The 21,669-nt window shown below is 38.9% G+C and overlaps 3 protein-coding genes across 4 annotated transcripts; 1 reads left to right on the forward strand and 2 right to left on the reverse strand.

The window, feature by feature from the left end:
- Positions 1–1,773: 1,773 nt before the first annotated feature.
- On the forward strand, positions 1,774–7,402 carry LOC146617326 (serine/threonine-protein phosphatase PP1-beta catalytic subunit-like). The gene is made up of 8 exons (XM_085373379.1): positions 1,774–1,833; positions 3,680–3,811; positions 4,251–4,481; positions 4,929–5,033; positions 5,340–5,411; positions 6,494–6,645; positions 7,013–7,147; positions 7,234–7,402. The coding sequence occupies exons 1-8, from the start codon at positions 1,782–1,784 to the stop codon at positions 7,336–7,338; spliced, it is 984 nt and encodes a 327-aa protein (XP_085229505.1). The 5' UTR covers positions 1,774–1,781; the 3' UTR covers positions 7,339–7,402.
- Positions 6,829–18,291, reverse strand: bpnt1 (bisphosphate nucleotidase 1). Of its 2 annotated transcripts, XM_085373377.1 has the most exons (10): positions 18,232–18,291; positions 16,890–17,015; positions 16,688–16,792; positions 16,475–16,582; positions 16,271–16,319; positions 15,988–16,071; positions 15,760–15,851; positions 14,740–14,937; positions 10,748–10,853; positions 6,829–10,622 (listed from the first exon to the last, which is right to left on the reverse strand). In XM_085373377.1, the coding sequence occupies exons 2-10, from the start codon at positions 17,007–17,009 to the stop codon at positions 10,471–10,473; spliced, it is 1,014 nt and encodes a 337-aa protein (XP_085229503.1). In that variant the 5' UTR covers positions 17,010–17,015; positions 18,232–18,291; the 3' UTR covers positions 6,829–10,470. The 2 variants fall into 2 exon arrangements, with proteins under 2 accessions (XP_085229503.1, XP_085229504.1); XM_085373378.1 differs by lacking the exon at positions 15,988–16,071.
- A 1,204-nt stretch (positions 18,292–19,495) lies between these two features.
- On the reverse strand, positions 19,496–21,648 carry saysd1 (SAYSVFN motif domain containing 1). The gene is made up of 2 exons (XM_085373072.1): positions 21,305–21,648; positions 19,496–19,920 (listed from the first exon to the last, which is right to left on the reverse strand). Exons 1-2 carry the CDS (start codon positions 21,506–21,508, stop codon positions 19,597–19,599), a joined length of 528 nt encoding a protein of 175 aa, XP_085229198.1. The 5' UTR covers positions 21,509–21,648; the 3' UTR covers positions 19,496–19,596.
- Between the last annotated feature and the right edge of the window lie 21 nt (positions 21,649–21,669).

Consider the following 21,669-nt stretch of genomic DNA (forward strand, 5'->3'; position numbering starts at 1 on the left):
GGGTTAAATTCTAGGCCCCCTGTTATTTTCACTTTAATTAAATGACTTGCCCAATGTGTGCAAAATGTGGACACAATTATATATGCTGATGATACGGTAATTTTTACACAAGCCAAAACTGCTGATGATGCAGCCCATCAGCTTTCATTGGCATTACATTATTTTAAAAATGGCTGAATGACTCATGCCTGTGCCTTAACGTTAAAAAGACCGTATCAATGTTTTTTAGTTAGTGTATTTACAAAAAGGGAAAAAACTATTAGTGTAATGGGTCAGTGCAATATCAGGACAGTCAGGGCATGTGTAATACTGGGGTTTGTGCAATATAATTGAGGTGTTTCCTTTACTGTTATCTATATTGTCCTCTGTTGTCCACTCTTCTTGTCATTGTTTGTTCTAATATGATGTGATCACTGTTTTTGTCCTTGTCACATGATCTGTGAATAGTGTCTCTGTATGTTTTTACTAATTTATCTGTAACACCAACCTGCCAGAGAGTCTGCAGATGGAAATGAGCCCAAGCCTATAATCTGGCATATTTACATTTGTTAAAATGTTCATTAATATGTATTGTCCCTCTTTCTAAATAAAAATAAATTAAATTCTATTAAAATGACCCTCATCCAGATCGCACTGCTTACAGGCATTTTCATAGCATAAAAAGATAGAGCTGGAGTCATTTAGATACCAGGGGAGGTACATTAAGTCTATATACTGTATAATTGAATGCAAAATTTGAACCAGGTGTGTGAATTTCTCCTATATTGGCTCCCTGTTAAATTCAGAATTAAATTCAAAATCCTGCTCCTCACAACGTCGTGAATCATCAGGCTCCATCTTTGTCTTTCCTGCTTCTTTAGTGCTCACAGTGAAATGAGTGTGTTCAGTTGTACGCCTGAAAGGGTGAGCATTCAACTGAGTTAAAGGAGTCTAACCATAGTAAAAGTATTTCCTTTGCAAACCCAGCATTTCATAAAGCTTTTGTATCAATATGTTTAAGTTCACAGGGTTGTTGGATTTGTAAATATATTCTGGCATATAAAAGATAAACATAAAGTAACAATAAAAATGCCCTGCAAAATGCTACCTAGCATTAGCACAACGTCACTACCTGTAGCTTGTGCAGTATAAAATAACATTATTAAACTTTTAATTTAATTATGCTAAATGTATATGGTGCATTTGAAATTGTGAAGTAGTTGATGACTGATTCAATTTCAATTGATTTCAATTATATTAGTTCAATAAGGATAAGGTTTATATGTACATGTGTATATGTGGCGGATTTTAATCTAAAAAAGGGGAGGGTAGGTAGGCCTCCCAGCACTCCTGTCTACTTTCTTCATCTCTGTATCCCATTTTTCTTTTCCTAACCTCTTCATTTAAATACTTTTTAAGACTCTGAGTCAAGTGCTTGTACTGCATTACTGGACTGTTCTGAACGTCTTAAATCCCCTTATTGATGAAGCAAACAGCGAAGTGAAGCTTTACAAAAGTAAAGACTTAACAAATGAGTTGGGGCAAACTAAACTGAATGAAAAACAAAAACAAACACCCCCCCCGAATAAATAAACAAATAAAAAATCGAAAGCTATAATACCTCTGTTCGTCGATACTGTGTCTTGATAATGCTCTCTTGCCTTATTTTATATCCATAGCTTCCGTACTTTTGTACATTTAAGTGTGATTTTACTTGAGTGAGCTTGTCCACTCATCGAGCCTACAAGTCATCACTCAGGGCCAGTGTTGTCCATTAACCTGCCTGTGTGAGCATCAGAAACATGGCGGAAAGCGAGTTGAACGTTGACAGCCTCATCTCTAGATTACTGGAAGGTAGGTTAGCATTTGTGATCTAGCGTCTTTATGTAAATTTATTCGGGGAGGAGAAAAAGGCTATCTGGAGGTTCTTGTTTGTAACCAGGAACTTCACGACATGTTTCGAAAGCATTTCGCCATCGCATCCTTAGCTGTCTGTTTTTCATCGGCATCAAGCCTTAAGCTAACCGCCGCGTTAAAAAGCTACGGTAAACGTTCGACCCAAATAGTGTGGCATCACTCTATCTGTTCGTTATTGCTGGTTAATGCTAGTTTTGAGATTGTGTGGAAAATAAGAGTGATGTCAAATTGGCTTGCTGTTGCCCGATAGGGATAGTGAAAGCTAATTAAATTAAGTAGTCATATAAGTTGAGGGTTTAACAGCACCTCTTTTGTTGTAGTGGGTGCTGGTTAATATTTTTCTTATGTTGGGGAACGGGAAGAACTGTGAAATTTTATGGTTTCTTAGTAACACTAATTGTTCTCGTTCCCAAGGCAGGTAACTAAGTCGGCTACCTCTGCGGACACACCCCCTTTACGTAGGGGATCACTAAAGCCTGCACGGCTAATGAGCCTTTGCTAATTTAAACAGTAAACCAGTGTATTCCCTAGGCTGTACCTGGGGTGGGAATCAACTCAGTCCACTAGTACTGTTCTGAGGTATTAGTATTTCCCACAGTACCTGATACTTTTAAATAAAGCAATTCCATAACATTTAAGAAAACGAGAATCTTGAGTTATTAGTTGCTGTACAATGCATAATTTAAGAGCTAAAATAAATGAAATGTATCAATAAAAATGACGTATTCGATTGATTAAAAAAGTGTCTTAAATGAAAACAAAATAAACAAAACTTAAAATTTAATTGTATTTTTGGTCCAATTTCTAAAAGCTGAAAAAAAAACCTGCATATGATACCCAGAATTATAAAGTAGTTTAAATAAACCCCACATCCATCAGTGTAAGTAAAAGTGAAGTGAACTTCTTTTACCTTTCACCCTAATCTTTTCATTTGCTCATAACAATTCAGTATTATTTTTGTTGTTGCTTGCCTGAAACCAAATAAAGAATGGTATACGGAAAACAATAAATAATATCTGGTTAAACATCCTGCTTATTGGCAGATGCACTTTGTGGTTATGGAAAAACCAATGATATGCAAAATCATTGTTACTGTCTTTACACTTCAAAATTTATTAAATCCTTCAATTCCATCTACTTTAATGCATGTCATGAACTAATTTTGGATGTATTTGTTCTGCACATACTGAAATTTGTGCATTTAACATCTGCAGGAAGAATGATAGTATTTAACATTACTAGAACTCCACTGTAATTAAAAATCAGCATCATGCTAATTTATTACAAATCTTTATTGTTTTTAATCTGTGGTTACCATTATGGGTTTAATGTGCAACTTGTACCTACTGTCAGTTTTTCAATAACATTTGTGAGTAAGCTTTCAGCTTTGGCTAGCGCTACCACATTTCTAAACAACCTTGTTTTTTTTTCTTCATACATTAATCTGCCCTCTAGACTAGACCGCCTGCGCTCACTCACTCATAAACTTCCAACTGAGCCAACAAGCTGTTCATTCCTGATCTTGCCAGTTCATAACAACCCATGTTGACTGGAGTAAATGGCATATTTGGCCAGTAGCAAAGCAAAACTTGGTGATCAGATTTCTTTCATCTGTGGTGCAAATGTAAATAAAAGACAAAACTTGTGACTTGAACATACTATTTTTTTTAATTAATAGTTTTGTTTAATATAAATGTTTTGGGAATTGGTGATATGAATGAAATGTTTTTCTTTTTCTGTTTTAATCACAATAATGATATGTGTGTTACTTTTTACCTTGTAGTGCGAGGATGCCGTCCAGGGAAGATCGTACAGATGACAGAGGCTGAGGTGCGGGGGCTCTGCATCAAGTCCAGAGAGATTTTCCTCAGTCAGCCAATTCTTCTTGAACTTGAGGCTCCACTCAAAATCTGTGGTGAGAACCCACCTATATCCCCAGAGGGCATTTATATACATTGTTTTTATTTGTTCACTACATTTACAATGCTTATGGGTTGAATTGAGCAAAAATCCACTTGGATTTGTCTTATATGTTTTAAGTCCCTTCACAGCAAGACAGTCCACCCCACAATGCTGTTATTTTTGCTCCAGGTTAACCATATTTAGATTCACAGTAGTTCACTGTAGCACAGAAACTGCATTAGTGAAGATTATGAATAACTGCCTTATTGCCTCTGACACTGCACTTACCTGTGTGCTTGTCCTGCTTGATCTCAGTGCAGCATTTGATACAGTTGAGCTTAATATTTTACTACACATTTTATAAATATGTTTATAAATATGCCATTCTTTTTCAAATATATCTGTATAATCACATGAGATCAATAAACTGTAGGTAAAAATTTTAATTTCAGGTGATATCCATGGGCAGTACACAGACTTGTTAAGGCTATTCGAGTATGGAGGTTTTCCGCCAGAGGCCAACTATCTGTTCCTGGGAGATTACGTGGATAGAGGGAAGCAGTCATTAGAGACCATTTGCCTTCTTCTCGCTTACAAGATCAAATATCCAGAAAACTTCTTCTTGCTCAGAGGGAACCACGAGTGTGCCTCCATCAATCGCATCTACGGCTTCTATGACGAATGTAAGTTGAAAAATCAGTGCTTGCCTGCATCTGAATACTGTTAGATTTAAATTCTGTTAATTTAACTTGATGGTTACAGTTTCATAGATGTAAAGATTAGCTGCTTCTGTGGTTTGTATCGATACAAACTGAAGAACTATTTTCCTTTCTCTTTCTGTTATTCAATGGAAATAAGCACTATGGCAATAAATTATGTGTAAAAGACAAAAATGTTTGATCAACATTGGATTTAATCCTTAACATTCTCTAGTGCTTACTGCACTAGAGAATACAACTCATGATTATTAAAGTAATCTGATAATGATTAAACTTCAAAACACATATTGAATTTTCTGAAAGCTAAAAATGTGAAAAGTGAACATTTCTGGTTGTGAGATAACGGAGGTTTTCATGGATGTAAAATAACACACCTGAATTGGAAATTGTTTTTGGTTAAATTTTCCTCAGGCAAACGCAGGTTCAACATAAAGCTCTGGAAGACATTCACAGACTGTTTTAACTGTCTGCCCATTGCTGCGATTATTGATGAGAAGATTTTCTGCTGTCACGGAGGTTTGTGAAACATCTGTTATGTGGGAGGTAACAAAGTACGGCTGAATAATTTGTCTCCGTGAATTAAAAGTGTGCCTCTAAATAGGCAGTGAGTGATCATATAGAATTACTCCATTTATCATTCTTAGATATTTAAATGCATTTGAGGGCTCAGCTAGTAATATATCTTGTTACTATTGCATTAACTTAACATATTTTACTAACTACAGTAAATACTTGGTAATTCATGACATTAGTCAACTTTGTTTTTGTCATGTCTAAATTTTTTACTGATGCATGTAGTAAATACTGTCTTCTTTTGCTCAGGACTGTCACCTGATCTGCAGTCCATGGAACAAATCCGACGTATTATGAGACCCACTGATGTCCCAGACACAGGTCTGTGTTTAAGTTAATAGATTCATGAAGATCATCATATATATCTGTAGTCATTTCCCACTGTGTAAAATTATGAATACATTGCCACCTACTGCTTTAGCATGTAGACTGTATATAAAGGATGGACATAGCTTTGAGGTTTAAAGAGTAAAGCCATTGTCATAGTGCCTTAAGCCCCATCCAGATATGAAACGATTTGCTCATGGTGCCTTGCTTTGTAGCTGACAGATGCTCATTACAGGACATTTTAGGCTCTGGTTGTCTAGGTAACTCTCTTATGTTTTTACCACCCCCTTATGTCAGTCAGCACTTTCTTTGTTCCCACTCAGAGCTGTTTAGATCACTCACCTCAGAGATGAGGAAAAATGTAACTCAGGAGTGGTCCACTTCATGTCCTTAAGTTTTTTCATCTGTTGTCATTTGAAGCATCTGACTGTTAATGGCATTCCTGGATCTTTGCTTTCCATATCGCTGTTAGTTGTTCCATTTTGAACCCCCATTTAGACTGAATTTTTACAATGGCCAGTCAGGGTGACCATACCCATCACTTCTGGTAATTCCATCACATAGCCACGCCCATTTATGGTCACTGTCACGGTACACGTAGCTACCGCCACATCAGCACTGATATATGAGAGGACAAGTCAAAACCAGAAATTTTAAAACCTTTTTTTTTCCTTTTTTTACAAAAAGTGTCTTATTCCAGCTTCAGCAGCTGGAGGGCTGTGCTGCTCAAATCAACTAGTAATGTCAATTTGAGGTCGACTTTGCTGGATGGTACCATAAACACTTTTGTGATGAGGTTATGGTCTTGCTGACTAGTTTCAGTTATGTACGGTTTAGGGTGAGCCTGACTTGTGACTGACAAGTCTCTACTGTATCAGTGCATGGTGACAAGTTTGGATTTAAAACACCAAGATGTCGCTCAGAAACAAGTCTTCACAACAGTTTCACTAACCAACAGGTGAAATGTCAGTTTTTTAAACACACAATTACATGTAGAAGTTTACAAAAATAGGCACTTGTCGGTGGGTAACTGCTCAACTCGACTGCACTGCTGACCTAAATATGCCACATTCCAGGCTTGCTGTGCGACCTGCTGTGGTCTGATCCAGACAAAGATGTCCAGGGCTGGGGTGAAAATGATCGGGGCGTCTCCTTCACCTTTGGGGCTGATGTGGTCAGCAAGTTCCTCAACCGCCACGACTTGGACCTCATCTGTCGAGCACATCAGGTAACACTCAAGCTACTTGATGACATACAACTGTATTAAAATGGCTCAGCTGATAATTAAACTTCCATTTGTTAATGAAAACAAGTTTGGTCAGTTTTAATTGAATTAAATCATTTTTATTTATTACAGCTCGAAAGTGAAAACAGAGCTGATCATTTTGTATGCAAAACATGTTCCCTAAATATTCTTGAATGACTTACAACCACCAAGTAGAAAGTATTTTTGGCTTACTGAGTGGAACATTAAGCTACCAAAACAATCTTTAAAAAAAAACAAGCCTTAAAAATAACTGAATTGAATTGATTACCAAAATAGGTGCCAGTTAATTTTCAGTCAGTCATCTTGTATTAATCCTGCCACACCACAGGTTGTTGAGGACGGTTATGAGTTCTTTGCAAAGCGGCAGCTGGTGACCCTGTTTTCTGCTCCCAATTACTGTGGGGAGTTTGACAATGCAGGCGGCATGATGAGCGTGGACGAATCACTCATGTGTTCTTTTCAGGTAGAGCGTGTTAATTTTGATGGCACATTAAATCTCCCTTAAATCCTCTGTAGGCTTATGTCAACACTGCTATCTGTTCTTTTCAGATCCTGAAGCCGTCAGAGAAAAAAGCTAAGTATCAGTATGGAGGGGTGAATTCAGGACGCCCTGTCACCCCACCTCGTACCACTCAGGCACCTAAAAAGAGGTGAGCAGCTGGCCCCGACTCGCCTGCTCCTCCTCTGGCTGGGCTTTGGCCCACATCCCTGCAGGCTGCCTCAAACACTCCAGCCTTCTCAGTCAGTTTATTCATGTGTAAATAAAAACTCAAAGAGAGGGTTTTTTGTTTTGCTTGTTCTGTGGGTATTTTTATGAATATGTGAGTGATTTTTCTTTTTTAATGCTACAGTATGTATTTACTCAGCTCATTCAGGAATATTAACACCAACCTTTTTTCGAAATGGGCGAGATGCTTCTTTGCCTTCAGATTTAAAAAAAAAAAAAAAAAAATCGTGGTTTTGTAAATGCATGCACGCTTGTGTGATTGAGATGAGCTCTTTGTTTAAGCAATGTGTAAAATCAGCACTCTCCCAGCCTACAGGTCCAAATAATTCCAGTCTCATCTCGATTCCCACTGTGTTATCTCAAGTATTACACTGGTTAAATCGTTAAACATTTTGGGAAATATGCTCCTTTGTGTTCCTGCAAACTATCAGGTAAGACTTCTCACCTGTTAAATATGGCTTTCATAGCTTAGCACAAGGGCCTGAAATCACTCTTCAGACTTCCCAGTATAAAACTTAAATTGACAGATCTCTTGTTAAGGACACATTGCATCTCAATACTTGTCACGCTTTCAAAAGTATGGATGTGCTCTCAAGGAATGGCTGTTTGTTGCATTAGTGCATTTCCCACCATCACGGGTGTTAGTTTGCAAAACAGATGTGCCATGAGCACAGATCCATTAATTAAGACACAAATTGTTGTGCTTCCAGTCTGAAAGTGCAAAAGACTCTGGAGACACTCAGGACTAACAATTTTAAGTTTTCCTAATTGATACTTTGAGGCTTTAGTTGTGCTTTTAGGTGTTGGTTTGGTTTAGGCAGCAAAAATATTTGGTTAGATTTAGGAAAAGATCATGGGTTGGGTTTAAACAGGTGTAAATGGTAAATGGCCTGTATTTATATAGCGCTTTACTAGTCCCTAAGGACCCCAAAGCGCTTTACATATCCAGTCATCCACCCATTCACACACACTGGCGATGGCAAGCTACATTGTAGCCACAGCCACCCTGGGGCGCACTGACAGAGGCGAGGCTGCCGGACACTGGCACCACCGGGCCCTCTGACCACCACCAGTAGGCAACGGGTGAAGTGTCTTGCCCAAGGACACAACGATCGAGACTGTCCAAGCCGGGGCTCGAACCGGCAACCTTCCAATTACAAGGCGAACTCCCAACTCTCGAGCCACGATCGCCCCAAATGTTGTAGCAAATGTTTTAAAGCAGCGCATGTGGGCACAAGAGGTACTTCCAACTGAAGTGCATTAAATTCAGTGCTGGGGTAAGTGTCAACAAAAAGGACAATTTGTGTTCACAATTAGTCGTTTGTCTACTCCTTCAGGTTTTGCAGTGAGACTGAGCTGCAGGGTAGCATGAGCAAAGTATCTACCAGGTCGATTGTTAGATTTAGCTCCTCGAGTACTATTTTGTTTTTTTTTTTAGGTTTATTCACAAATTAAATTTGAATTTGATTGCAATCAAATTTGGACTACCTTCTTAAAATTCACATACTATATAAGTATGTACTGTACATGGTGTACAGCATTAAAGTTGACTCAAAGAACGCCTTTAAAATTAGTGTGGGTTTTTTTTTTTTTGTTCGTCCAGATAAACCAAATATTGTTAACATTCTTGTTAATATTATTGGGCTTTGGAGGTGCTGATATGTTGATTTTGTTGTATTTGATCTCTGCTAGTCATGCTAGACACTTGATTCCAGTCTTTATGCTAAGCTCTGTTAGCTGTACCTACAGTCCCAAACAACACAACAAACGAACCGTTAATCAATTCACCATGAATTTCACACTTAGCAGGTACGGCCAAAGCATATTTCCCATAATGTTGAATTTTATCTTTAAATGTGACAGCTAAGACTTTTCTTACGACTCAAGAATGTTTTCTTCCTATGGAGATGCCAATAAAATCCAGAGACTTTTATGATGTTAGTGCAATAAATATTGCTAGAAATTTTGCTGTATGCAAGCACAATTATGTGAGAGGGCTATTAAAGCCTCTTAATTTCAAAAAGATGCCAACTTGTGCTAAATCTTTAGTTGGGCATTTGTATAAAGCCGATGCTCCTCGTAGTGTTTCAAGTCCATTTTTCCACAACTCATACTGTACTGTGTACATTTTTAATCCCTCACATCACTGAACAAGCATTAGTGGGTGTTTCCATTGTTGGTATAAAATATCGATAAAGCAACATTGTAAATGGTTCCTTTTTTGCTTCTGAAGTAAAAATCCATGATGTCTGCATCATGGACCCACACCGCTCAGAGAGCACTTTGAGTGTGTGTCCTTTAGTCTGATAAATACAGTAAATGTGTAGAAAAGTAGACAGATGTGCCAGTGTGAAAAAAGAGAAAAAGAAGGTAAGAAAATGAAGAACACGGCATCTTGTTAGATACAAGACGAGGTTTCAAATACAGGATTAACTAGTCGTTGTCAGTTTATTTTTAGTGTTCAAAGCTCAGTTGTATGTTTGTTCTTCACAGCAGTGGGGTTTGACCATTGCCCTCTTTCACTGTCCAGAATGCATTTTCTGTTACTGTGTGTAAAAAGAGGGTAAAATGTATCAAGTCAAGATGCCTGCATTTTGTTTGTTGTTGGCATTGCATTACGTATAGACTGTTCCGACTTTGTGGTTACCGAATCAAGTACAGTATATCATTTCCAACTCACTAACCAACATTTAACCTTCAGATCTTGCCTTTTGCCTTGTAAATCTATTGGTCTTCAAGTTGAGAAACCGTATGTTAAGATGTTCTGAGATTTGTACAAGTTTGTTTCAAATGAGTGAAATAAATGGAAGTGCTGTTAAGCCTGCTTTAATACTTGTGTCTGATTCATTAAATTAGTGCAGATCATAGTGGTAGTTTGGTTAGTCTGCTGACACTCAGAAATCACGGTGATTTGTTTTAGGCACAGGAACACAGAATACCCTCAATACTGCTGTTACTAGTTACATTTAAAAATTAGATACACCAGTCAAATAATGTGGTTAATAAAAAAACAAAACAGTGATTTTACACTGTATGTTTTGACAACATAAAGACAGACCTCAGTCTGACTTGAGAGCTTGCAGCACTGACTGTGGTACTCTGCTGACGTAGTACTTGTGGTTACGGAGTGTAGCAAGAACCCCGGCAGAGTTCATGTGCTTTACACTAGCATCATAGCGGTATGCATTTCCATGCATATCAGTCAGTTTACCTGCATTAGAAAAAGAGATGATCAGGAAATATTTGGGAAACGATTTTAGAAAGTGGTTTAAACCCTAAAAAAAAAAACAGTGTCTATACATGACATTATGTTGCTATATGATTAAACGTTTTCACCTCCAACAGCATGCAGGATTGCTTCAGGAGCACAAGTGTCCCACTTCTTGCACCCTGGACTAGCAAAGACATAGGCAGAAGCTTTTCCTTCAACAAGCTGGATAATCTGCAGGTAGAGAAGCACGGACAGAAAAATGTACGTTCAGTCTCTCTGTGTAGAATTTATCTATGTACAGTGGGGCAAAAAAGTATTTAGTCAGCCACCGATTGTGCAAGTTTCCCCACTTAAAATGATGACAGAGGTCAGTAATTTGCACCAGAGGTACACTTCAACTGTGAGAGACAGAATGTGAAAAAAAAATCCATGAATCCACATGGTAGGATTTGTAAAGAATTTATTCGTAAATCAGGGTGGAAAATAAGTATTTGGTCAATAACAAAAATACAACTCAATACTTTGTAACATAACCTTTGTTGGCAATAACAGAGGTCAAACGTTTACTATAGGTCTTTACCAGGGGCCTGTTCTTCGTACGTCGCTTACTACATCCAAGATCAAATGACACATCCAAGACCAAACCATCGCGCTAACCGTGAGCTCGCTAATCCGGTTCCCCGAACACACCTGCTGTTGACGATTAGTACAGCTGGACGCAGTAATGTGACATCACTGGGTGTCGTAAAAGGGGCTACGCATCGATAGTAGAAACATTGATCGGCAACCCGCTGATTGGTCGGCGAAAATGTCGACGGAGCGCGCTCGGTATTTTCCGGCAGCAGAGCAAGAACTCATGAGTGAGGGATTTCAGGAGTTTCAGAGTTTAATGAAAACGCAAGAGAACACTGCAAAGGCTGCAAAAGCAAGGAGAGAGGGGCTGGCAGAAAGTTGCTGACAAATCAAACTCGTAGGTAATTTAATAATAATAATAATAATGGATTGGGTTTATATAGCGCTTTCCAAGGCACCCAAAGCGCTGTACGATACCACTATTCATTCACTCCCACATTCACACACTGGTGGAGGCAGCTACGGTTGTAGCCAGGCTGCCATATCGCGCCATCGGCCCCTCTGGCCAACACCAGTAGGCGGTAGGGTAGATCTATCATATGACACTATATTGTCCAATATCATATGGCATTATATTATATTATAATATGTTATATTATATCCCCTTTCACATTAGAGCCACAACAGGACCCACAAGAACATGGGAACAAGTAAAAGTGGAATACAGGAGTATTCTACAGAATGGTAATATTTATCTCTTAGATTGCTTTTCGTCTCTTGGCAAGGTAATACTGGCCTGTAATACTCTGTTAGTTTGTTCATAACAGCAACCAAGAAAAGGGCAGAGGAAAAAAAGACAGGTGGTGGTCCTGCACCCCCTCGTCAACAAGTTGGTTAAGTGAATAATACCCTCACGGGAATATCGATATCTCTCAATGAGCACACTGTCGCGCTGAGCTAAAGGATCCTGTCTATCCCGCAATATACGCTGAATTCTGAGGACTCTCCTTATCAATCTTGCACCTTCCGCAATGGGTTGGTCGCGTATACGGACAGGACATGGCTGCGACAGGCTTCCCAAATCCACCTTCGCTTTTATAGCCGTGGTCTCTCATCTTGATTACACGAAGTAATTTACAATTACTACTCTGAAATATGAATTACATCTGTAATAATCACATACATGTAATAGAATGTTAATAGTACATTTCCCTTTTTTAGGAAATGACCTGTATGTATCTGTGTGACATCAATAAAAGGATCAAGTGCTGCATTATCTTTAGTTACATTGATGTTATTTATTTATGGTGAAACAGTGGTGGAATATCGCTGTTGCTTTCGTATAAATGAAGCGGACATACCTGCGTGGCCGCGATCTAATCCTGTTTACATACGCTTACGGCTCTGTTGCTATGACAGCAAGTCCCGGATGAGCTTCGGGGAACCGAACGATCCAGGATCACGCAAAATCGTCAACAATCTAATCCAGCTAACTTACTTAGCGAGGTACGAAGAACAGGCCCCAGGTTTGCACACACAGTAGCTGGTATTTTGGCCCATTCCTCCATGCAGATCTTCTCGAGAGCAGTGATGTTTTGGGGCTGTCGCCGAGCAACACGGACTTTCAACTCCCGCCACAGATTTTCTATGGAGTTGAGGTCTGGAGACTGGCTAGGCCACTCCAGGACTTTCAAATGCTTCTTACGGAGCCACTCCTTTGTTGCCCGGGCGGTGTGTTTTGGATCATTGTCATGTTGGAAGACCCAGCCTCGTTTCATCTTCAAAGTTCTCACTGATGGAAGGAGGTTTTGGCTCAAAATCTCACGATACATGGCCCCATTCATTCTGTCCTTAACACGGATCAGTCGTCCTGTCCCCTTGGCAGAAAAACAGCCCCATAGCATGATGTTTCCACCCCCATGCTTCACAGTAGGTATGGTGTTCTTGGGATGCAACTCACTATTCTTCTTCCTCCAAACACGACGAGTTGAGTTTATACCAAAAAGTTCTACTTTGGTTTCATCTGACCACATGACATTCTCCCAATCCTCTGCTGTATCATCCATGTGCTCTCTGGCAAACTTCAGACGGGCCTGGACATGCACTGGCTTCAGCAGCGGAACACGTCTGGCACTGCGGGATTTGATTCCCTGCCGTTGTAGTGTGTTACTGATGGTGACCTTTGTTACTTTGGTCCCAGCTCTCTGCAGGTCATTCACCAGGTCCCCCCGTGTGGTTCTGGGATCTTTGCTCACCGTTCTCATGATCATTTTGACCCCACGGGATGAGATCTTGCGTGGAGCCCCAGATCGAGGGAGATTATCAGTGGTCTTGTATGTCTTCCATTTTCTGATGATTGCTCCCACAGTTGATTTTTTCACACCAAGCTGCTTGCCTATTGTAGATTCACTCTTCCCAGTCTGGTGCAGGTCTACAATACTTTTCCTGGTGTCCTTCGAAAGCTCTTTGGTCTTGGCCATGGCGGAGTTTGGAGTCTGACTGTTTGAGGCTGTGGACAGGTGTCTTTTATACAGATGATGAGTTCAAACAGGTGCCATTCATACAGGTAACGAGTGGGGGACAGAAAAGCTTCTTACAGAAGACGTTACAGGTCTGTGAGAGCCAGAGATTTTCCTTGTTTGAGGTGACCAAATACTTATTTTCCACCCTAATTTACGTATAAATTCTTTACAAATCCTACCATGTGAATTCATGGATTTTTTTTTCACATTCTGTCTCTCACAGTTGAAGTGTACCTCTGGTGCAAATTACTGACCTCTGTCATCATTTTAAGTGGGGGAACTTGCACAATCGGTGGCTGACTAAATACTTTTTTGCCCCACTGTAACTAGACAAAAGCATTCACTTTTCCAAGTTTTAATTTTAATAATGTAAAAGAAAAATCTCACTGCTTCATAATTCATTGGTCACTAATGCAAAAAAGTGAGTTCAATTTGTTAGCACTTTTTTTATATTGATTTACATCTTTCTTTTATTATTTATATAGTAACAACCTTCACCACCTTCATAATGGGGTGCTAAACTAAAGCAAAGAGCCTGCAACAATAGAGAGAAAACCACATTTACAACAATCTTCTATGAATGCTACTTTGCAATACTGGCAATCTTTTAATATAAAGAGAACGCCGGTTGGGGTGAGAGGAAAGAAGAGCAGAGAGAGCTGATAACCAATAAACTAAACAAAGCACAAACTCCAGGACGATACATAAAATAAAGCCATGGAGTAGTGGGATATAAATGCATGAAGGGTGCATTTGGTAGATTATGTGAGGTATGCCTGCAGACAAAGCCCTATGATAGCATAAGAAGAGCACAGGACCCTACTTTAACAGAACCTGTGGATTCAAAGCTTGTGATGGCACACGGGGAATCAATCAACTGACTGTTCATTCTATACGTGCAGTTTTTCTGTCTTGATGATCTCTGAAATTAAAGATAATGTTGATAAGTTTTAAAAAACCCTGCCCGAACAAGTACACAGAGTTGTTACCACTGTCAGAAGAAAATTTTAGATCCATCTTACCTTATTTCCAGCACCACCCACTCGTACAACTTCGTGAGGCTCCATGGCATCCACACAGTCTGTTACCAGCTTGTTGCTATGGGAACGGGTGGTGGTGACAATCCGTCTGTCACCTGGAACTTCCTGGAGCTGGAACCCAAAAGCGCCCAATCCCAGCATCCCCCACATGGTTCTTCCTAATTGTGTTCCTGCACCAAGCTGATGTTGAAAATGTCACAATTAACCTTACTCACTCAACTACTATAGACTGTTTCTGTTACATATATGTGCAGCTGCAAGAGTCCTACTGTGATATCATGCTTTTACATTCCCTAATGTGCACAACAATGAGACAAGCCCAGATATCAAACGGTGGAAAAGCAGGGGTTCAAGCAACTGGTTAAAAAGCTTAACGGAAGTGACGACATTCCAGGTAGAAAATATTTTTCAGTTTCAGTTTTATTGGGTGTCAATATCGTGCAGGTCCTGGAGAGTTACAAGGTTAGATTACTTTAGTTATTCTAAATTTAGAAGTTAAAAAGTTAATCATCATTAATATCATCATTGCAAATTTCATTGAACTATTGTGTTATAATTTTAAAGCTATATTGCTCACTCAGATGCTAAGCTGCTGGCCTATTGTTATAGCTTGCATGTAGATTTTTAATAAGCGAGCTATTCTATAATGCATCTCTAAGATGTACAATGCAATTCAGCAACTGAAGACTAAAATATGGCTCTAGTCAGCGTTTATCAGGAGAAGATGGGCCACAGCACAGCTGAGACTTCTAATTTTGCCTCTGAGAAGCCATCAAGCTCACCAGGTACAGCATGCTCAGTGGGTAAGAAAATCACATTATTTCCATCTCTGGTGACTCTTTCATCTGTGCAGCTTTTGTGCGCTGTTTTTAGTGCGTCTTGTGATGATTTTGTTGTGTACTATAAGGTGAATGATGTTTACAAAAAGTACTACAAAATAGCCGACACACTATATAGCAAAGCTGTTAGACAGTTTGAACACAGTTTTGATTTGGCTTGTACCTGGTAGTTGTAGAACGGCTGGTTGATCACGCCTGCGATGGCTTTGCCTCCATATGCAATCCCAATGAGCACTGTCACATTATCCAGGAGCCCTGAAGTCAGGAAGCAGCAGGATGTTAGCTGGAAGCCACTAAACGACATTACTGCACTTTCACTCATAAATATTTCTAGTGTGGCCATAATAATTAATATTCTGCAAGGCCCGGCTTAACCGTTGCCTTCCCATACAGAGAGCTGTGCTGTGAGGCTGAGGGGTGTCCAACCCTTTGTGTGGTGCCTGGGCCACAGCTTGGAAATGGAAACACCTCGATGCTAGGGTCAGCAGAAAGACAGCGGACAGGTGGATAAGCAGGAGCAGGGATGAACAAAGAAGAGGCAAAAAAAGTAGCAGTGAAGTTCTGAGAGCTGAGAACCAGAAAGCAACCAAGCAGGCTTGTGCACAGAGAGCTTTATGCAGCTGAATACACAGAGATGGGAGGAGATTTTTAAGACATGCTTCAGAAGAGCATACCTTCAGTATATTCCTTTGTGCCATCAAGAGGATCTACCCACACAACTATCTGAAATTCAGATAGACACATTCAGAACAAGTACGTATACACCGTAGGAGGTAAACAGTGTCCAAGCAACAACTGTACAACACTGATTTGTAATAGCAGAAAATACTTTTTTATTCAGGTGCTAAACCTCTGAAACTAAACCCACATGTGATTACCTCTTCTTCTTTCAGCTGGCTGTACTCAGGTGGACAACTTCTCTGAAGAATTTCCTCTGACTGGCCAGTCTCAATTAGATCTTCCTGTATCACTTCAGAAGGAAGATCCTGAACAAAGTATATAAATATTCATGAGCTTTGTCATAATACGAGGATGTTTTTAGGTCTAGGTATCCACAGCAAATAATTTGGCTAAATATTGTTGACACTTACCTCCTCTCCAATTATGGTGATTTTGGGGAAACGTTTGGACAGTGAAGCACAAATGCTCTGCTGTGCTAGTCTGTCTGCCAGTGTTTGCAGATCATTAGCGCCTGTCTGTGCAAAAGTAGAAACAGAAATGTTAAACTTATATGTTTAACCATGAGTGCAGCTAGTGTTGTTAAACCACAAAATGCACATAGTGGGGTCATACCTTTTCCACAATACCAAGTTCTCCACTGTGAAGGACCTTCCGTACAATGGTCCCAGCCTTTTCAGCCACAGCATAGGCTGAGGCCACCAGTCGCATAACAACAGCAGGACTTCCAGACATTGCTTTCTGGTTGGTGTAGGGCAGAAGAAAGTAAAACTCATAAAACTAGGAGTGATTTTGTTCATTATGCCAATCTGCTATAGCCAGGTTTAAAAACTCAAATGCATAGTACTCCAGTTGATAAATATAATATCTTAAATAAAAGATAACAATGATGACCCTTAAAATTAACAAAAAAATAATTCCTTTTTGGATTTATTCCTTAAAAAATAGCTGAAAAATACCAAATACTCTGGATAAGCAAATAGCTTTTACAATCCCCCAGTTAAATTAAAAGAATACATAGGATACTGCAGCTACAAGAGTTAATGACGAAGTTAAGCTGATCACAACACACTAATATCAGAAAAATAATAGTAGCTTCTTTTTGTTGTACATTTTTCTTATCTTAATGTACATCAAAAAAAAATATTTTTAGGTTATTTTAATAAGATTTACACATTCAAATGAAAATATTTAGCTAAAGGCAGTTGTCCCATTAATTCACAACAACACTAGTGCCATCATCTGCCAATATTTTTTAGCAAAGTGCTACAAGTCGAAAATGTCACTTTAATGTGATATAGATAGATAGATAGATAGATATACATACACACACAGGTCAGACTGGTCTAAAAACAACTACTCAAGCAGGTCTTTCCACTCTCCACTCCCTATAATGCTAAAGGATGTGGATATCCCGAATATGGTCATCTGTGGCATAGGTTATGCTGTGGGTGCAGCAGCTGATTAATTGACTAATCATTCAGCTGTACTTTACTGTGTAAATCAATAATTTCTAGTATACCTTGTACTCATATGCATAAATTTGTAAAGTAATTAAACTGTTACACAAACATAAACATTACTCGCTGAAATATAGTGCAGTACAGGTATAAGGTCTCACAAATAGACAAGACTAAAGTTTAAGTATGTTAAGATTGCATTTTAGTAAGTACAGTACTAAATGTACTTAATAACAGCCTAACATTGATAGTTTAAAACTCAGTGAATGCCGTCTTTCGATAACCAGCTTCGTAGCTTAAATATTAAGTAGTTAACTTTGCATTTTAGAGTGATTAGTTTAGCTAAGTAACTAAAAGTCGGGTGTAAACGGAATTCTAAGTAAGCTCGTGCAGTTAAGGCTAATTAGCCACCATGCTATAGCTCAAAGCTAGGTGACTAAAAATCTAAAATGAAGAATATTAAAAAATATATCCTCTTAACTTTGATGAGTACTTACTGATGCTAACGCTGTGCAATAGCCACAGTTTTCCTGGACTGCACCTGGAGATTGTGAAGAAGGGAGATGCAGGAAGTGGTAGACCTTTTATCCCCACAAGATATGTACCCCCTCGCCCAAAAGACAAACTCTCAGCAACGTTTCAGAATGAACCCGTCAACAAATAATAAGAACGCCGACACGGATTAAAATACAGCGATTATCTCTCATATATGAATGTGTTTAAGTAATTCGAATTTGTATTACGCAAAACAACGTTAAATTTTGCTTAAAACTGGTCTAATCACAATGTAAAACCGTTACGGAAGTACCGGAATGTGGAGGTGAACCATTTCGCTTTTGCTCATGAAACACGTTTTCTCTGTAATGACAGATGTGACGGGTCAAAGTGCCCGCCGGTTTCGTCGAAGGGGAGGAAAGGAAGGACAGCCGTACAGTTTTTTGTTTAAATTTTATTTAACATTCAGTTTTCTTGACCGTAATTCTGTTTTCAGTGAGAAAGCTGTGTTTTGCATTTTAGAACTCCACTTCGTGAATCGCAAACACAATTATCGGACATCTGTACTTTTTTTCCCTCCTTCTAATTTTCTGTCATATGCAGCATTACAGTAGTGGATGTTCATGTGTCTGCACAAATAATCATTGAGAACCAAAAGCTGCTGCTTTAAATGCAGGGTTTCAGCACTTGTTGTACACTTGACCCTGTGTGATATCAATAAGACCACATACTTGGTCATCTCTAGTGAGTGCCCACATGCTTTTTCAATCATCTGTTTGACAGGAGCAACCAATCAGCAGTAAGGTCGCTTAAAGGCCTAGAATACAACAGATTATTTTGAGCTACTCTAGTAGCTAAAGAAAAAACACAAAGATGTAAAGTTAAGAAATTAAGATGTAAACCTAAAATAAAATAAAATAGCCATTTACTGAGTTAAATTAAAAGCAGTTCATTTGACTCAGTAGAGGCTGTTTTTTTTTTTTTTCTTTAATCCTCAATATGGCTTCTGTATTTTCAAATAAACTCACATTGATCAGAGAATTAGGAGTACATCCATGTTTAAATGAAAAAAAAAACTTGTATTACAGACATGCCAACCCACCATCATGATTTAGCCATTATATATGACTGATGTACACTATCAAAATAGTTTACAGTAGAAACAGAAATAAAACTTTTGGCTGACCAGTTACATTTCGTTAGCTTCATAGCATAATTGCCTAAGTCAATGACTTAGGCACTTATGCTATGAAGCTAACGATTTTAATGTGGCATACAGAAGCAGCAACTAAAAAAATGGGAGAAAAGTTAACATTTTTCAGATGAAAATTTAAATATTTGATGTCAATGTGCATATCACAGGCAAGTCATCTGTTTGCCAGAGGTCTGTAGCCCATCTCTCCCTCTAGCTGCTCTGCGGTTAGAGCACCCAGCAGAGGTTGACAGTCTGGATTGAACACTGAATAAGCACTCAGTTCACCAGGCTTGCGCGGCGCTGGGCTCCGGAGTCCTTCATAGAGCCAGTAGAAGAGAGAGATGACAAAAAAGGGGAGACCAAACTCCAGTTCGGCAAACAGACCCAGCAGAACCAGCCATAGCAGCACTTTTAGTAAAGTGATGTTAGAAATGACAAACTGTCGGGAAGCCAGCCACTTTCCCAGAGCGCTATCCAGCAGCCAGTCTCCACGATCCTATAGTGAATACACAACAGAAAAAGAAGAAGAGAAGAATAAAAACATGTGATGCTACAAATACACCAAACTGGATAAAATAAATAAACAATAGGATGTCAGTTTTCTTAGAAACAAATTGTACATGACTTAGTGGGGATTAAATGAACATATACAGTACAGTGAGTATTCCTTGGCTGCTGAGAAAAAATATGAGCTTACAAAAAATAGCTTGGATCTCCAAATCAATACATCGCAATCAATACAGCTACTTTATTATTTTTCCCACAAAGGCATTTATTTCTAATCTTTAGAGAGAATGGTTCAAAAAAGAAAAAATATCCAGTGGGTAGCAGTTCTCTTGTAGATAATCCCATCAAAAGCCAACACTTTTTTGGCAACAGTAACTCAACCAATCGTTACAACCAAGGTACCCAGAAGTGCATACCTTTATGACCACAGTTTACCTATCTTCTAATGGCTCTATCCAGCAGGGTAACATGTCAAAACCACAAATCATCTCAAACTGGTTTGTTAACAAGACAATGAGTTCACTGTCCTCGAATGGCCTCCACAGTTATGAGACCTCAATCCAATAGAGCACCTCTGCGATTTTGTTTGTTTCCAGCAACTTGTTAAATCTATCCCACAAATAATATAGGCAGTTCTGGTGGCTAAAGAATCAGAAACTTTATTGTCATTGTCATGAGAACAACGAAATTAAGAATGGTCCCCGATCATTGCATCATCCCTAGCAATATCAAAATATAAATAAAACAATAAAAGGAGGTCCAACCTGATTTCAAACGAAATACCAGAAGGTGTATTCTGGTACTTGACAAAAAAAGGACTGCTTATTTTACACTGTTGTAAATACTGTTGGCCTATAATCTGTCAAAAGTATCTAAAACATATCTTTTTGTGAATTATATCAAGTCATTTTGAGTAAAAAACAAAGCAAAACAAAACACCCCAATAACATTAGAAGATATTTTAAATGGCCAATGTAGAAAACAGGGTAGGTGAAATAACGTCATGGAAATACCTTCAATTCATTTTCTTTATTTAACTCTTTATTTTATATGTAAACCCTTCGTAAATCCTGTTGACTACAGCCTATTTACCAGTGTGGGCAAATATATTAGATATGAAAAAATAGAAACGATGGAAATCACTTTTAGCAGGTGTAACTAATGATGTGGTCTGTGCGTTTGTTTACTGTTATATTTGATGGTTTACTTTGTCATTGTTCGTGAGTGTGCTTTTTTAAATTATTGCCAATTGTAAAACAATACTATTAGTGCAAAGCAGACGAAGCACTCTATTTATCACGCACAGTCCGATCTTTAAAATAACAAGCTAAATCGGGAAGTTCATGAGCTTCCCGATTGAAATTATCTCTTACGCTGCTTTGAGAGCCGTCGGTCGCAGTCTGGTTGTTTCGTGCCCTGTCTTCAGGCTGCAGACTGTCAGCTGTGGGTGTTTTATCACACTGAGCAGCGGTGTCTGCTGCTGTCTCCCCTCTGGATTGTGAACCAGTAGTCTCACTCTTCTGAGCAGCTTTTTCAGCCTGTCGTCTGGCTCTGAACTCTGCCAGCTTTTGCTCCATGGATAATTAAGAACCGACAGCAACTCATTCACAACTTCTATAAGCTTACGTTAAAGTTATAAGCCCTTCGAAGCACAGTAAATCTCTCTCGCACACACGAACTTTCAGTCTAAGTTTGATGACTTGCTACTAGCTTAGTAACAGGTATGTTTACATTTTAC

Source organism: Diplotaxodon limnothrissa, linkage group LG15 (genome assembly GCF_057381915.1).
Source record: "Diplotaxodon limnothrissa isolate DT_005_m linkage group LG15, D_limnothrissa_male_GT1.1, whole genome shotgun sequence".
In the NCBI taxonomy this organism is placed as follows: domain Eukaryota; kingdom Metazoa; phylum Chordata; class Actinopteri; order Cichliformes; family Cichlidae; genus Diplotaxodon; species Diplotaxodon limnothrissa.

Bases quoted from the DNA above. Each gene is read 5' to 3' on its own strand.
- LOC146617326 (XM_085373379.1), top strand. From the start codon at position 1,782: ATGGCGGAAAGCGAGTTGAACGTTGACAGCCTCATCTCTAGATTACTG. The intron at 3,812-4,250 runs GTGAGAACCCAC...TTTTAATTTCAG, and splicing joins GGCTCCACTCAAAATCTGTG to GTGATATCCATGGGCAGTAC. The intron at 5,034-5,339 runs GTTTGTGAAACA...TCTTTTGCTCAG, and splicing joins GATTTTCTGCTGTCACGGAG to GACTGTCACCTGATCTGCAG.
- bpnt1 (XM_085373377.1), bottom strand. From the start codon at position 17,009: ATGTCTGGAAGTCCTGCTGTTGTTATGCGACTGGTGGCCTCAGCCTAT. The intron at 16,320-16,474 runs GTAATCACATGT...TCTGAATTTCAG, and splicing joins GCCAGCTGAAAGAAGAAGAG to ATAGTTGTGTGGGTAGATCC. The intron at 10,623-10,747 runs GTGAAAACGTTT...TTTCTAATGCAG, and splicing joins AATCCTGCATGCTGTTGGAG to GTAAACTGACTGATATGCAT.
- saysd1 (XM_085373072.1), bottom strand. From the start codon at position 21,508: ATGGAGCAAAAGCTGGCAGAGTTCAGAGCCAGACGACAGGCTGAAAAA. The intron at 19,921-21,304 runs GTAAGAGATAAT...TATTCACTATAG, and splicing joins CCGACGGCTCTCAAAGCAGC to GATCGTGGAGACTGGCTGCT.